This window comes from Stigmatopora nigra, chromosome 12, assembly GCF_051989575.1.
Source record: "Stigmatopora nigra isolate UIUO_SnigA chromosome 12, RoL_Snig_1.1, whole genome shotgun sequence".
Classification (NCBI taxonomy): domain Eukaryota; kingdom Metazoa; phylum Chordata; class Actinopteri; order Syngnathiformes; family Syngnathidae; genus Stigmatopora; species Stigmatopora nigra.
This window is the reverse complement of record NC_135519.1, coordinates 9,536,145-9,553,008: the sequence shown is the minus strand read 5'-3', so window position 1 is coordinate 9,553,008 and position 16,864 is coordinate 9,536,145. Positions and strand designations below refer to the sequence as shown.

Sequence of the window (16,864 nt, the reverse complement as noted above, 5' to 3'; positions counted from 1 at the left end):
TTATGTTTCAAAGCTAGTAGCCGTACTAGGCGTCCATGTTTGGTTTATGAAACGGAAAGTGGGAAAAAATGATTATTGTTTTCATTCATCTTCCATATCACACATCCTCATGAGGGTTGCAGGGGCAGCTGGAGCATATCCCAGCTGACATTGGGTGAAAGGCAAACTACACCCTAGACAGCTCACCAATCAGTCGTAAGGCACAAAGAGAGACAAATGACCATTTGTACTCAGTCATACCGCCTCTAGCAGAAACAAGCCTGTACCTGCCCGTACCGTAAAGTCAGGCGATTGAACCCCTACACCATCAGATGGTGTGATTGTTTTTTTTATTTTCAATAAGCAAAGTCAACAAGTGTACTTATATGAAGCAATGTGTTTTATTGCTAAGAGCCCAGAATCCTGAAGATTGGAATATTAAAATAAAAAGCAGCTCTAAATAATAAATCAATTGTTCAAATAATCAAATGTCTTTTACTATATCAGTTATAAACTTTTCAATTAATTTTCCCCCTTCAACACAAAACAACTGATGGATTGAAGTGGTATTTACTCCTGATACAAATCTAAATTATCAACTTAATAAAACGAGACACAAAAATCAATACGCAAACCACAATAATAGAAAATTATTATTGCCTGGAGGGAAACAAAAATTCCAATCAAAGAGGGAACGTTTTTTTTTTTTATAGATACAGCTTATTTTACCTGACTAACGTCAATAAGGCTGGCGGCGGATAACATAATGTATTTGTTGTTAGCCCTCACAGTTCAAATGGATTGGACATCCACTAATGATAAACACATTTGACTTTGCTGTAAGAGGATAATAATTGCTACTTGACGTCTGTCATTGTCAGTTGCGTCAAAAGTGTTTTTTTTTAGTTTGTATGTTTAGAGTCAAGTACTCACCTGCATATTCAGCAGGATTGCGCCAATCCTTGTGGCCTCGCTCACCTCCAAGAAGTAAATGGCAAGGGGGAAGCGTGGTGGGCTCTGGTTGTTGGGGGGCAACACTTCTATATAGACAGTTGTGATGGAACTCCTACAAAGAATAGTACAATTATTGACGTATGTAGGCCATTAAGCACAATGAACATTAAAAAATAAGTCAATTTTGGTAAAAAATATAGAATTTCAAGCGAGCCTTATAGTTTGAAAATATTGTAAATATCCATTATAACTGCCACCATGAATCAACTAATAAACAAATGATAAATGATTAAATTAACAAACAAAAATGTAATTAAAACTGTCCAAATCCTCTTGTTTCAGCTACCTTGTGGTATATAGTCCAATTTGTTTTATAACAAATTATTTTTCATTAAAAAAATAGATGAGTGAGTGAGTATTTTACATTTTTACAATGAATCATAATGAGATATTTGCAAACATCTGCTCCTGCCTTTTGAATAATGATATAGTTTCATAACTTTAATTAGAGCATAGTTGTTGCTTCCATTAAGCATATTTAGCTAAAGCAAAGCCCAGAAACTGATAGCAACAAACATCTACAAAACAAAAACGGATTAATTGACAATCGTTTATGACAGGTGGAATTATTTTCAGTTGCATTCATTCAAACATCCATTTAGAAAAAATAAAACTTCCCTCATAAAACAAGCAACCGTACCTTCTGAGGGATTCTGGCGCATTGTCCGACGCCTTGACTGTCAGCGCGAAAGATCGTCCGACAGCGAGGCTGACACCAGGCGCCACCGTGATGCGCCCCGTGCGGTTATTGATGACAAAATGTCCCTGAGCGCCGGCCAGGATCTCGTAGGTCACCAGTCCGTTTAACCCCTCGTCAGCGTCTTCCGCCGTTAACTTTGGACAAGAAACAAGCGTATTGGCCCGACATTTATACACTGATCAAGCGTGAAAACGACTCCAACCGTTCTTGATGTCAAGCGATTATCAAACAAATGCATGCTTTGTTCTGGAACATTAAAGCTATACATGGTGCATTGAAGATAAATCCTCACAGTGGGTGGTCGCTGCATGTTGACAAAAGAGATCAATACGGCATACAGCGAATGAATTTGAGACATTTGAAAAGAAAGCGGGTATGGCTTTGATTTTAAAAGGCATCAGTCCATCTCAGCCAATTATCTAGACACGGTGCAAATAACTGCGGGTTTCTTTTCAGCACACTGAACCCAATGCACTTTGTTCCCATATGGGGGGTGCAGGAGCCTACCTCAGAAAATTATGGGCGGGAGGCAGAATTTGTTGCCAACCTCATTAATACTCACCCTCATACCTCAAGGCAATTCAGAGCACAACTGACAAACCAATTCCACAAATACAAATAGTAGGTGCAGGTTTTGCTACCAATCAGTGAGGATGATACCTTTTCACCAGTCTTATCAATAACAACTATTATGAGTTAATTGCAGTCAAGTACTGCTCGTTTCAGCAGAAACCTTATTGGTCAAACTATCCGTACAGTTGGAATGAAATCCTGAACTTTTAATTTAAAAGCTGAAATGTATTTTCCAATCCTATTTAGGTATGTACTTTTGTGTATAAATGATAAAAAATGCAAACCTTTGACTGCAATTCATATATATATATTTTCCAAAAGATTAATTTGTCATTTGAAGAACCACAAAAGACAAATGGAAGAAGAAGAAGAAGCCAAAAGAAGCCAACAAAAACCGAGTGAAGTAACCCTTGACTAGTCAGCAGCTCTTCCTATAAAGACCTTTTGTACAACATGGAATAAATAATTGCCTCCATTGCACTTTCGATCTCCCGTTCAGCTGCACATACTATAATACACTCGGTAAACATTTATCATCCCACCCTAATCCTATACAGTGTGTACACAGAATATATATTAGCAAGAATCTGAAGAGAAACAAGGCTCGCGACCTATTGATTCCGTTTTTACAGCAGTGTCTAAAGAGGCAACCTTTGACGTTCAACACTCATGCGAAATCTTCATTCAGCCTGAAATGTTAATGTTGTTTTCCATTTTCAATTCTTAATTATATTTTCTCCATATTATGTTTTCATAATTCAAGAAAACAAGGTATTATTTACTATTATATATATTTTTTAATTAAATTCATTACCTGCAGCACCGTCTCCCCAGGTTGCATGTCTGTGAATAAGTCCACTGTGTAGGACACCTGAGCGAATGTAGGTGTGTTGTCATTGGCGTCGATGACTAAAATGTTGACGGTGGCGGGAACGCTCTGCTGGACGCCGTCCGATGCCAAAATCTGTAAGGAGAACACATTGTATTTGCTGTAACCTTGCCGGACGTATACATATACGTTTACGTATACATATTGTCCCTAAATAAGGACTGTGTCAATTTCGTGGAGACTCTGAAAGGATTCAGGTTTCACAATAGATAAAATGTATGTTCAATAGTGTTTAAGTCAAGTAATTAAGATTTAAACCAAAGGGTTTAGAAATGGCCCAATTGTTGTGCATCTGACTCATTATTGTCAAATATTAGGTCAAAATGGATTGTACATCCTTACAAACAGCAGTAAAATATGATCAGTAACTCCAGCCATTCCATTTCAAACAGGTTGCATGTTTAGCATTGTCAACAGTGTGTCAATTATTTCGTTCACTGATGTGAAACACACAACAAAAGTGGCCAGTTTGAACTCTTTACCCTTTCAAAGACACAAATTCGGTAAGCATTATGCAGAGAAAATCTCTCTTTTGTGACATCAATTCTTTGCATGCTTGAGGAAGATCACCCCGAGCAAAATACGCCAATCTACTTCTAACCCTTTGACCCGACAAACAAACCAGAGAAGCAGGCGGTCAAAGATTGCCGTTAATTTACCACACCAAGCGGGAACGGCGCTCACCGTGAACGTGTAGGTCATCTGCTTCTCCCGGTCTACAGGTTTAAGTAGCCTTAGGTAGCGGATAATGCCGATGGAGGTCAAACTGAAGATCGCCATGTGGTCGTCCTGGGTTATCTTCAACATGGGGTCTTGAGTCTTAAACGAAGAAATGACTCAATGAAATACAACAAGAAACACATTGGCATGACAACTGGGGAAGCATCGATGTGATGGTCAGAGCGAGAAACTGAAGGATGTGTTCTTAATGGGAAAATTTATAAAGAGAGACAAAAGTAGAGATGATTATTGATTTTTACCACTCACATTTTCATCAGAAAGGACTTTAAAAAAAGGAAAAAAAGATATGCTTCCAAAAGGGCTGCCAGAAATTTGTTGGTCGAGTAATCGCTGATTAATTTGCCAAGAAGTAGTTCTTATATAAATAAAAAAATAAAATGTATATATATATAAAATGTTGAGGTCAACAATGTCTGTATACGATCAGACAAATAGCAAAATAGTTGTTGATTAATAGTGACAATCGTTGTAGTCAGAGTTCCCAAATACAGTATGATGGTATAAAAGGCATGCCAGAAAATCCATCTTGCATGCAATAAAACAGCAGGTACAGGTTCGACAGCGGCACAGCAAAAACAATTGCATAAAGAACATTCTTCAAGTCAACGCATTTCAGTCAATAATAACATATTGACATTTTTCATCACCTACTCATCATAAAAAATAAGTACACCATCACAATATAATGAGCACAATATCTTCACGTGGAAAGGTAAATATGAAATACTTTTAAAATGCCATTTATGTAAGTAACAGACTGTAATATTCCTTGCTTTCATTAATTATATATTTAATCTTTTTTTTTTACTTCAAAAGACGCATGTTGTATTTTCTAAACAGAGGAAATTGTTCAACGCCAAGTTTGTTGCTTTTTTCAGAAAAAAAGAAGGTATTTGTTTTCTTTTATCATTTATTCTATTTATTTTTTATATAAAATGCCTTCACTCTCACGAGAAGTCATTTGAATCGTTTCTTTTTTTTCTTTTAGTATTTTAAGATGTCTTTAATGAAACTGAATGTATTTTCAAGAAAATAGTATCATTATTTTTTATTGCTTTATTTTTGTAATATAATAGCTAATGCATTTTGCATCACTAAGATGGAAAAAGTCAAAGTGAATATTTTGGGGGATTTTTTTTAAAACAAACTGTTCAATCCTAAAGGGAATTGAAGATCAACATTTTGTATAAATGGGTGAATACAAATGAAACTGAAGTATAGCAGTACCAGTTAAAGGAGTTGTAACATTGCCAATTTTATATTGGCACTAATGATAGCCATAGTAGTGGACACATATTCCAAGTTGTAGTGAATTTCAATGTCATTAGATTGTATTGGTGTACCTTAAGAGTTCCATTAACCGTCTATTAGAGTCCCAAATGACCGCACGCACATGATGAGTGAGGATGTCCTGAGTAAGAGCACACATCTGATCGCCAGCCTCGGCTCCATTAGTCAGCAAATGAAACGCAAACTATTTAAAATTAATACTAAATTTGTACTTATTAATCAAACCAGTGTCAGGTTTGCATTCAGTGGCAGATTGAAGGAAAATGCAGCTTTAATGGTGTATCATTAGCGAGAATAGTTGCATGACGGAATAAGATATTATAATCCTCTCGGTGGAATTGGTCACAAAATACGGATTAATTTTGGGGGGAAAAAACTCAGGACATCCTCTTGATATCATAATTTTATGGTAGCATCCCTTTTACCTACAGGTGTATCACCAATGTCCAGCTACAATGATAAACATGGAAAATGACTTATCAATGAAAGATAATACTTTTTTTCATGCATACATAAACAATGGCTACGATTGATAACCCCTTGTACCTCTTCTACGTCGTTGTCCAGCGCCACAATCCCCAGCGGCGTGGTGAGGTTGACCCCGGCTGAGATGGTGGTCCCCACCGGGGATGACTCGCTCACGTAGCCCTGATACGTGACAAACTGGAAATACGGCGCCTGATTGTTCTCGTCCAGGATTTCCACCACCAGGTCAGCGTAGGCCGGCAAAGGATGACCGTTATCCTGTTCCGCCTGAAAAGAAAAAGCAAAGGAATCCTGAAATCATGGTATAAAGCACGGGTTAAAAGTTTGGAGACACTGCCAGTCAATTGCATGAGAAAGTGTTTTCAAACTTTTGAATGGTAGTAATAGACAAAAAAGTGCATTGCTGCCTTGAGAGTTCAATTCGTTCTTGCAGTGTAAATATTTGTTGTTTGTTTGTATTTTAATAAGAAAGTTAGCTATTATTAATGATATCCTATGAATAAATGTTCCTATCATGTAATGTCATTAATCCACTGCAGGCCTCTCAATTCAAATCAATTCAATATCTAGAACCATCAATGGCATCCAATGAGTTCACGGATATCATAGTCTCTTTTTGCCATCCATTATGCATGACTTTCTATAACAGTTTTATTCAAAATTTGAGCAAAACAAATGTGTACAAAATAATTCAATCCCCAATGCAAAATAGTGCACGATTTCTGATCATGTGGTTTCAAATTGTCCCACTTTTTACAATAAAGGGAAGCAATTGAGATTTAATAACATGCATTTTTGGGAAGCCTATTGCTCAGGTTTTATGTTTTTGTTTTGTAAATATAAAATAAAATGAGATATTTCTAGGAACTTTGTACCGTTGTATATAAATGTAGCAGCTCTGAAACAGACTAATGTTGATAAAAGCAGGCGAGGAAATGGCACCTGATTGTCCCTACCAATGAAATTGAAACTACACCAAAGGTGAGCAAATTTAATCAGCGCTTTACCGAAAATAGGGGCATTAAGAATTAGCATAAAAGATGTGGTTGATGTGAGCTGCGCTGTAATTAGAGGCTTCAAATGCAAAAAGGCAATGAGCATTCCATGCATAGGGCATGAGGCTGAGTTGTAAAAGTAAACAAGTGCATCAGTCAGGTAGTGAAAGGTTGGCTGCAATCAATGGAAACACAGCAGATTGTCTTTGATGTATCTGAAAGGGTTGCAAGAAACTTCATTATTTCAGTCTAACTTTGAATTTGCATTCGGATTGATGCATTTCGGCAATTTAGGGTTCATAGGGAATCGGCCGTGGGGTTCCACTCGATCAACTGTGATTATCCATTCATCCGTCTTCTATAGCACTGCTTTGGTCCTAATTTGGGAAGCAGGTAAGATAAAGTGTTTCCCAACCGATTTCTGAGTGAGAGGCAAAGAACCCTTATTGGCAATTTATTGTCCAATATGAACCTAACTTTTTGTGTGAGGGGAAAAGTACCTTAACATACATATGTTGCTCAAGTACACATCTACAAATGTAGGGACTAAACCCCAAATTTTTGAAAGGGGGGAAACAACAACCAACCCAAACTGAATTTCAAACCTGCACTCAGAATTACTCAATAAATAGATAATATCCAATCCATGAGGATTACAACACCAATATATTAAAACAAAATGCAGTCAGCATCCCTCATCATCTTAGTAGCAAAATCCTATTTACAGAAAATCTTTGTATGAAAAAACGTCAAAGGCACATGCTATCACAGGTTTATTCCTAAAATATTTTGGACTATAAATTGCACTTGAATATGAGTCACATTCTTGAGGGGAAATTTTCTTTTTTTAAATTATCAGAAACCAAGAACAAAATTATTTAAAATAATATTAGTAATAACAATAGGCTTCTGTTAACAGTTTTACAGATAACTACAGCCTTAAAAAAAACAAAATATCAGGCTGTCACTGATGAGATTGTAAAATATCTGGCAAACTATGAAAAATGTACAACTCATAGTACAGAAAATCTGGTAACCAAGGACTTGATGTCGATTTCAATGAAAATAAACCCTGGTTTATTTCCCTTCTCCTCTCACTGCAATCGATTTTTATAACCTGGTGCATTAGTGCGCATCATCTGGTGTGTCTTTCTATCCAGTGAGTGGCCCCAAAATGTGTCTTGAGAGCAGCTCGACTGGATCAAAGTGAAGTAAAGCGCGTTCTGTGCTATCATATAAGCACCCTACACGCCACCCACACATGGAAACCTTACAGCAAGCAGAGCAACATCACTTTATGCTGTGACCTGAAACTAATTCTTCACACGGGTTCGGTTTTGTCGGAATGGCACAACGAGTCCTGGTGCGGCTCAACTGTGCCGTTAACTGTTGAAAAGACTACAGATTACCACCTGCTGCAATGTCAAACTTATATACCTTTGTAACATTTTTTGGTCGCTTCAAATGGATTGGACATCTTCTAGTGATAAATTAAATGGTGTATGTGTGTGTATTGGGGCGGGAGGGGGTGAGGGGTACATCCTGGCCAGAGAAAGAACAAAACTAGATTTTATAAAGCACATTACAGCATGCTTTATCTTAGTACTCTCGAATACCACCATTTTAGTGCCGTATTGGTACCCATAATAGCAACGGTGTGGGTGTAAAACTAGTTATTACCATAGTCTCTTAACGTAAAAATTCAAGGTGTTTTCTGGTACAAGTACTCAAGGGAAAATAGCTACTATTGACAGATCAAGTGCATGCGTCACCTGAACACTATAGCACATTCGAGAGTAGCAAAAGGAAGACAGGTGGTATATAAGGTTGCAGTCATCTCTCGGGAGTCGACTCTTTAGCCGGTCCTCTTATACGGGAAGTGGCGCCAAATGACCTCGGTTCTGTTGCCACCGAGCGAAAGATTCACTGCTTATCACTTGCTGGCGCCTTTCCCAATCGCATCATCCCTTAAAGTGTCACCATACATCTTTTTGTTGTCTTTTCCCAGTGTATGATAAGACCACTTCATTCTGTGTACAGCTCCATTTATTCCCGGCTCTGCCCTGTCAGTTGTGTTTGATGCAGAGCATTCTCGTGACACCAATGTCTAATTTTCACTCCGGTTCCTCAGCGGCCATTCTCAACTGTGCTTTACCGTCCTCCCTCTCTGTCAATAAAAAAAATACGACCATCCTCCACAAGAATCTTTAGTCTTCCTGCTTTTTATTTCAGTGCTACTGCTGAGTTTTACCCTGGATATGACTGACTATTTTTGTTACAAAAAAATTAATGGCACTGTGATATTAGAATTAAATCCAAATATATCAGTTAAACTTAACAGTTATTCCATTAAGCCACTTCCTCCCACTTCAACTAAATTGGACTCAGTGGCGTTGACATGTTGATGATCTTTTGGGTTGGGAGCCACAAGTGGTTCCATCGCTTCAAATTAAGATTCATGGGAGACAAGCTAACTTTTTCCCTCATGAATCGTCACATCAACTCATGCTCGACCTCCGAAACAGCTCTAGATAGGCTAAGACAGCCTCTGGCCATTGAGGTTATCTCTGCAGAACAGGTGGACCAGCCAACTCAAACTTCATTAAAATGGAAAAGTAAGACTAGCCCCAAGATTGTAACTGAGATAAACATAACCTAATTTGGAGAAACATAAAACTTAATTCCAAAACAAAATGGACCATTTGCACTAATTTCAAGATACAGAAGATCTTGACATTGACATGAGTTCAGTACTAAAATATATACTAACCCTACAACCTAGCTACAAAGTGGATGAGTAATATATAGAACAACCACTAATCTTAACATTAAGGTTCAAACATGAACAGCACCAGATAAACACCAATACATTAACCCTCAGTTGTGGTTTAACCTAGACCAGAAAATAGAAAGAAAACACTAATACTGCTGTCATACATGGCTGACCACAAGCCCAGCACAACGGTAGAACCTGAACACCCAAACAGAATAACTGTAAACAAAAGAAAAGCCTTAAACCTAGTATGAACTAGATTTATTGTGGTTCAAAATTGGATCTGCACAAAAAAACTGACTGCACTAAAACTATTTAACCAGAAATGCAAATGATGAATAAAATTGGGATCGAAACTGAATCAGGATCAAAATTCAACAACCCCAAGTAACCCCAAAACCTGGATCCAACCTAAAACACGATGAAAGGTAAATTGCATGTGATGAAAAAAAGGAAAAAAAACACCTTTTAGACCCAAATAGAAACTAAATTAGACCCAGAATAACACAAAAATACAATCTTGACCGAACAAACCCAATCGTACAGAATTGAGACATTTGCTGTTTCCTCTCTGCTATTTTGAATTAAAGGTAGAAATTTGAGTAAAACTAAAAGTTGAGCCAGTTTGGGCTATGCAATTTTAATGAGCACATTGAAATTCATCCTTTACCTTAATAACAAGCGTGAACCTTTGATGCAAGTCCCTGCTGATTGGCTGAAGGACGCGCAACTCTGCCGTGGTTTTGTTCAGGGAGAAGTACTGAGGATATGTGACCGGATGGCCTACAATTAAAAAAAAAAAAAAAAAGAAAACATTTAAAGAAAAAAAAATACGCTTTACGACAGGGCCAAGAGCAACGAGAGTGATCATTCAAAAGTCAAAGCATGGCGTCGCAGCAGAGGTGATGAAGATTAAATGAGTAAAATCAATGACGGAGGGACGTGATGGACTTACCAACCAGGATGAAGTAAAGCATCCCGGGCCTCTCAGAGGGTGGCTGGATATTCCTGTCCATGTCGACGGCACGTATCGGAGGGGTCACATTCAGGGGGTTCAATTTGCTCTGTAGTGACAAGATAGACAGATTGTGTGCTATATTTAGGGTTAGGTCAACCAAGACAACATATTCTAGGAATACTTTGGTATGATTCTATCATTGCAACAATCACGACCAGCCTTGAGATAGCATTTTAAAAGGTCTTAAGTTCCCAAAACTTACAGTTTTGTTTTGGTCTTGGACCGATTGGGAACGAGGGGAACTTGATTCTCTGTTCAGATCAGGACTAAATCTGCTGTTTTCCAACTTACTCTCTCGGCTTGAGATTTTCTGTCAAAAGCAGTCAATACCAGCACTGAGTGCTAAATTTAGACCTCTTGGAGAGAGAGAGAAAGAGAGGGAGAGATCTCCCTTTATTTGTGCCTCTTTTTTTCCTGGTAAAGACAGTAACTAAAAACATATTCATGTTATTCTAAGGCAGACATGGTATTCATGACTGCATTAGAATCCTATATTTTAGGGATGTATATGCATCGGTCCTTGGAGCCAGATTTTGTTTATTTATTTTTTATGTATTATTTATTATTATTATTTTCTGCCAGCCCAGTCAAGAGGTATATTAAGAAATATTTTGGATTGGTCTTGGCCGTTCATGAGCAGAACACTAGCCATTGTATTTTTTTTTCTTTTCGATTCATATTCTGTCTTGGGCCTCCCGTCACCTTTATTACAAGCATCAATTATTACACAGCATTATGTTTTTTAGTACGTCTTTTGGACTGAAAAACCCTCCACAAAAGAATGGGTTTCCACTCCTGACATTGAGCATTGTGACATTGAGATATTTCCTAGAATAACTTTTAGCATGAGCCACAAAATCTGCCCCCCGAAAAATCTAAACGTTGTGCTGTTCTGTATGATAATACCACTGGTTTGTTTATGCCACTCGTGTTTTCTTCTTTGTGAGGTCTGTCAGATTTGAGCTCTTTGAAAAGAAAGTCAACAAAAGAAAGACTTCTCGTTTAAACAGAATGTGCCTGAAGCTCTGTCCGTCGATATTCTTCTCCTAATAATGTTATCCCGCTTCCGTCTGCATAGGGAAAGGATTACTGTCATGCCTGCGGTCGCCATCGCAGTGAGCATTTGTACTTCATTTTCCTCTCTGAACAAATGGCATGGGGATGCTTTGTCACTTCCTGTAGATTTTTATTCATTTTGGGACAAGTCACTTCTTTGTTCAATAATTGGCTACCATTGACGCCACCCGATGTGCAATCCACTTTGATTGGGATAGGGAAATGAAGATGTATTCATTCTAGTGCCGTGTATGGGACAATAGAAAAGATGAGGATATCATTCTCAATGGCGGTCACTAAGTTAAGTTTGTGTCCCTTCTTTGTTACTTATAGGGTGGCTTACTTCCCAGTTTATTTTCGGTAACTTCTTTCAAATGTCGGAGCATTCCTGGGTCACCTCCTACCGACATCGTGTTTGGAAATGACTCAATTGTTGGAAATAAATAGGGATGTATTTGATCAAATTTTGGCGTAAACTGTATGCAACCCTTGGGCGCAATGTTTAAAGTGGATATATTCCAAAAGTAAAAACAGCTCCTTTTTTAGAATACACCTGGTTTGTCTACGCCAGCCAATGAGTTCGGGTACCATTAATCACATTAAAAAAAGCAAGAAGCCACAAAAGACAACTTATCTCAATTTTTTTTCTAGTTGAGCCACTTATCGATTGTTCTAAATGTCAACTTCTTTGTGTTAAGAGAAGGAGAAAATTCCATCCACATGCTTTGCCTGAGTATTGACAAAGCCAGCCTTCAATTTAATGAACCGCAGCAAATCAAGCTTTTCCAATTAGCATGCTTCACAAGGCATCACAATATCAGCATCGTGTATCGAGGTTAATCTACCTGCAATGGCGAAGTCGGCCATTTTAGCAATTTAGCAGCTTTACAACATGTTGTTGTAGCATAATTTGTTTACCGTGTCATAATTTGAGAGATTTTCAGTGCAGATGGCTTGACAAATGTTTAAATCTCTCCCCTGGGGTGTGTATTTATGGTATCTACCAGCTCCGGGTTAATCCTCACAGACTTCCCTAAGAACTCTTCTCGCTTTTACAATGTCTGCAGGTGTGCTAAATCCAATCCCCCTGGCTCGGCACCATCATGATTAGCTTTAATACCTTCCTCTAGTGATCATTATACAACTGGACTTGAGAGCTGGGCATTATTTTACATCAATTTAATAACGTCTAGGCCGATTAATTACAAAGCATTCATCAATTATGAGGTGACAAAGCTCTCAGTGGACAAACGCCTTGAAAAGAAAGGATGTACAAAATGGGGGCAGGGCTGTGGGGAACAATATAGAAAGTCACAATGTCCATGCGTTAAATTGATCACTAGGGGAGGTCTCACCCTATTTCAACTGCTATGCAATCGGTTTTATTAATGAGGTTGTTTGTTTGTCTGTCACCGTTACATACAGCCTCTATTTTCCCATTTCCAACTGGGGAATCGGGGAATCCTATATAGCCCCACACTACCATCTACTCTTGTTTTCTCTTTTCCACCTAAATAAAGAGTGCCAGTATAGATATATTTTTCTCTCATCCACCCTTTTTTTCTCTTTTTCAACAGCGAGATAGTTTTTTTTCCACCCTATCCACTTTCTTGTTTTCTCTTTATGAACTTTAAGATTATTTTCTGTCAAATCATCACAGTAAAAATTCAGTAAACCACGATTGGAGACAATAAAAGTACGTTTTGCGATGACCAACTAGACAACTTTCCCAAGACAAAACAAGTTCAGAATTTCGCAATAGGAACTCCACTGTTACAAAGTGCACAGGTGACTGGATTACATCCTGCCAAGGAAGCAAAAATAATAATTAAATAAAAATGTTAAAATTCTTCAATCAACATGACTGCAATATCAGTCATAATTTCCAGCAAAATAAGTCAGATGCACGCAGGGAGACGATGGGGGCCAGGACGAGAACCTGTTCTTCTCGTGGAGAATTAGTCTCTGCTTGTATTGCTGCCGCTTGGCAGCACGCAGAGCTTTTATGATGAATTATACACTACATCACACACTTCAGCCTCAGTTGAAGGGAAGAGTTTTGAATAAACAACTATGGCACACCCGTGCTTCATGTTTTGGAGTGAAACAGAGGGGATAAACATCCCAAGTTGACGCAAGGACCGAGGAAACGGTTTTGAGGACATACATTCAGACACTGACTTCAGTAAATCCAGTCCGGATTACTCCGGTCTAGCCAATCAATCTAATTTAACACGGGTCAATCCAATCACGTCTAATTTAGATTTAACTGCTGATAAAACACACAGCGCTACAAATTGGGATCACCAATTTTCCTCTCCGTATTTCTTGACAGTTTTCTAGCTCCTATAAATTCTGCGGGTGTAACTGTCATCCAACACAGCCTCCAGCTCTAATTGCTGGTCCAACACCCTGGAAAATTGCCGTCGGTATTACCATAGTGACGCCTCTCAGGCACAGCGGTATTCTCCCTCCATACAGAAATGAGCTTTAAAAGGGGAACGAAAAATGCTATGATATTATCCAAACGCGGAATGGGGAAGAAATGACCTTGCGACTCTTACCGGCTCAGTGAATTCAGGGATGGCGGCGCGATAGGTGAGGGGGTGGCAGTCATGTGTGTTGTTGACCAAAACGCATGGCAGGAACATGGGTCCAAGGTCGTCGCCGTCCAGGACGTCCACCGTCAGCGTGGTGGTGGCGGTCCGTCTGTTGGGAGGGTAAGGCGCCCGGTCCTGCAAGCGGAACAATCGTTTTCGAGGTGGCAACCTTTAAACTCCCCGCAGAGGCGCTGATTTGTGAGCTGGCGGCGCACATACTCCAAATAGAATCAGGGTAATATATCATAACACTTCAGGGCAGCTAGTTTGTAAGAAACACTTGAGGACGGTATTATACTATACGCTGGAGAATATTACAATCACTATGAACGTGCACAATAAAGTTGTACTTTTTCTTTATGTCGGAGTATATTGTCTGGCATTTTGACTATACAAAGAAAGTCTCCTTTTTCTTCCAATGGGACAGTCACATTTCTATTCAAGTTATTGGATTTAAAGCAAGCTTTTTATCTGTAATGAAAACATCAAAATTTGGAAAACTAGAGAAAGTGTTTTGGTCTTAAGTGAAATAAAGGAAATAGATAAATCTGTCTTGCATGAGCAAATGAAAGAGTAATATATTCATTTTTAAGCAAATTTCCGAAACGTTTTAAATATCATCGAAGCTATCCTATTGTAATTTCTTCCTAGAATGTGCTGAGAAGTGAGTTGGAGTTCACAGAGCCCAAGCCCAATTAAACTTTTGAAACGCAGAGCGAGAATGTGTATATATAGGAGGCTTTTTCCTTCAATTTTTTTCCCTGAGGCACTTTTTTTTTTGAAAGGTTAAGTCATGTGATCATCCAGGCAAAACGAAGGAAATAATTTCAGTTGCAGCTGAAGCCTAAATCTTCTATCCTGGTATGTCTAATCTCATAAGTTTATTTCTTAGGGTGATTTACCGATACGTTCTAATGAAATCAGACCCCCGGCTGTGAAATACTTACTATAAGCGAGCCATGGAGTCATTTATTCTCTCGACTGCCTGCCCAAGGGCAGTGTGTACAAATGCCATCACCAATGATTTTTTTGCTGTTTTGATGGCATCATTAGGACGAATTGTTATTACTACATTTATACAAAGAGATACACGATAAACCCCTTTAGGCTGCATTTGAATCAGCTGTCAAGCAGAGTTGCCCGCTAAACACTGCGTGAAGTGATAAAAGTTGTTGTTCTATCGCCCCAAAATTAGATATATAAAAGAAAATAAACGCTAAAAATACATTTATATAATATAGAAACTAATTTTAATGGCTTGTTATGAATGCTATTTTACACGTCTTAAATTGAATTGAATTTTCCAATACATGAGAGTTAGCAAATGAAAAATTCTACGGCTGTATTGCATTTAGTTCAATTGCAAAGCAGATGGCAAGATGAGTCAATATGGTTTTATAAAGATATGAAGGTCCCCAAAACTACATCAGAGGTCAGGGCAGTGCTTGGAGCCTGCACTGCTCGGTCACACGCAGCATGTCAATCATCTGAAGGTCAATATCAGCAAAATCAATGAACTCGCAGCCGCCTCGGTCTTTGCCCTTTTGGGGGGTACGTGACGACTTCATTTTTGGCCGTGACACCTACTCTAGTTAAAGGTGATCTGATTTGGAATTCTCTGCATCCGTTAAGAGCTGAGATCACTTACGTTAGCTTGGATCAGAACCAGGTATCGTGTTCTCTCTTCGTAGTTGAGCCTCTCGGAAAGAATGATGTTTCCTGATAGAGTGTTGGCGACGCTTACTGTGTTGTTGGATTCCTGTGAGGAAAAAAAACAACATAAAATTGTTTTAATCCTTTGCAAAGGCACTCAATGACTGTCATTACAGGCACTGTTTGTCTACTACATTGTGACTGGATAGCTTCTTGTCTAACAAAGCGTTAAATATTTAGAATTTGTGGAAGTTATTTCAGAAGAAAAACAGAATACATTTTCTAATAAAATCCGTTTTACAAGCACCAGGCTTCCCTGTAACTTGGCAACCAAACTCTGAAATAACTGCAGACTTAGTTATGAGTTGACCGTTTCAGCAAATATACAGTTAAGTAGTAGCCAAAGAAAAAAATGTCAACAGTTACATACCGGGTCATTGGAGTTATATAGCACACTGTATTCTATATGTCCATTGGGTCCATCATCGATGTCAGTAGCTCCATTTCTTCCTGAGAAGCCGGTAAATATGGTTGTTCCCACTGGGGTGAGCTGGAAAAAAAAATGTGACAAAAAGCCTCAACTTCCAGTTTGTTTTGTTGTCGGTCATAACCACTCTGCGCCATGAGCCCAGTAAATTTTTTAAAAAGCCAAAATGGAACAGACAGCCAAGGTCTTAGCTGAGGGCTTATGCTGACTAAATGAGTAAAAATAATGACGAGAGTCAAGGGGGATTGGATGTCCACGGCACGGAGTGCTTTTATGTGCTGCGATAACAAACTGGACCTCAAACGTAAAGACACACAACAGTGGAGTCAAAGAAGGCAATTGAACGCAACACTGCAGAGGAATTATTATTGGCCGGATCGACGATAACGGGAGGTTTGCGAGACGTGGGGTTGGACGGGGGGACTTGTACAAAGAACCAACACAGCTTGAATGCACTCATGTCAAATATAGACAAAAGTGCATAGCACTTTGCCAGAAGAAAATCAGGATTAAGAAACTGTCCTGGAGCGGATGTCATTACTATTATTTTTCTTTACCATGAAAGGATAATTTTTACATGTCAAAATGTCACTAATTAGAGGGGGACTTT

General features: G+C 38.6%; 1 protein-coding gene across 1 annotated transcript in view; it reads right to left on the bottom strand.

The window, feature by feature from the left end:
- LOC144205212 (protocadherin-15-like) overlaps positions 1-16,864 on the bottom strand; it is a 129,783-nt gene that overhangs the window by 56,636 nt on the left and 56,283 nt on the right. Inside the window, exons 11-20 of the mRNA XM_077729419.1 lie at positions 16,198-16,317; positions 15,763-15,873; positions 14,079-14,249; positions 10,396-10,504; positions 10,111-10,223; positions 5,733-5,939; positions 3,840-3,974; positions 3,081-3,230; positions 1,634-1,827; positions 913-1,045 (exon numbers count right to left, since the gene is read on the bottom strand). Coding sequence (XP_077585545.1) covers positions 913-1,045; positions 1,634-1,827; positions 3,081-3,230; positions 3,840-3,974; positions 5,733-5,939; positions 10,111-10,223; positions 10,396-10,504; positions 14,079-14,249; positions 15,763-15,873; positions 16,198-16,317 — 1,443 coding nt within the window. The remainder of the gene's footprint in view (positions 1-912; positions 1,046-1,633; positions 1,828-3,080; positions 3,231-3,839; positions 3,975-5,732; positions 5,940-10,110; positions 10,224-10,395; positions 10,505-14,078; positions 14,250-15,762; positions 15,874-16,197; positions 16,318-16,864) is intronic.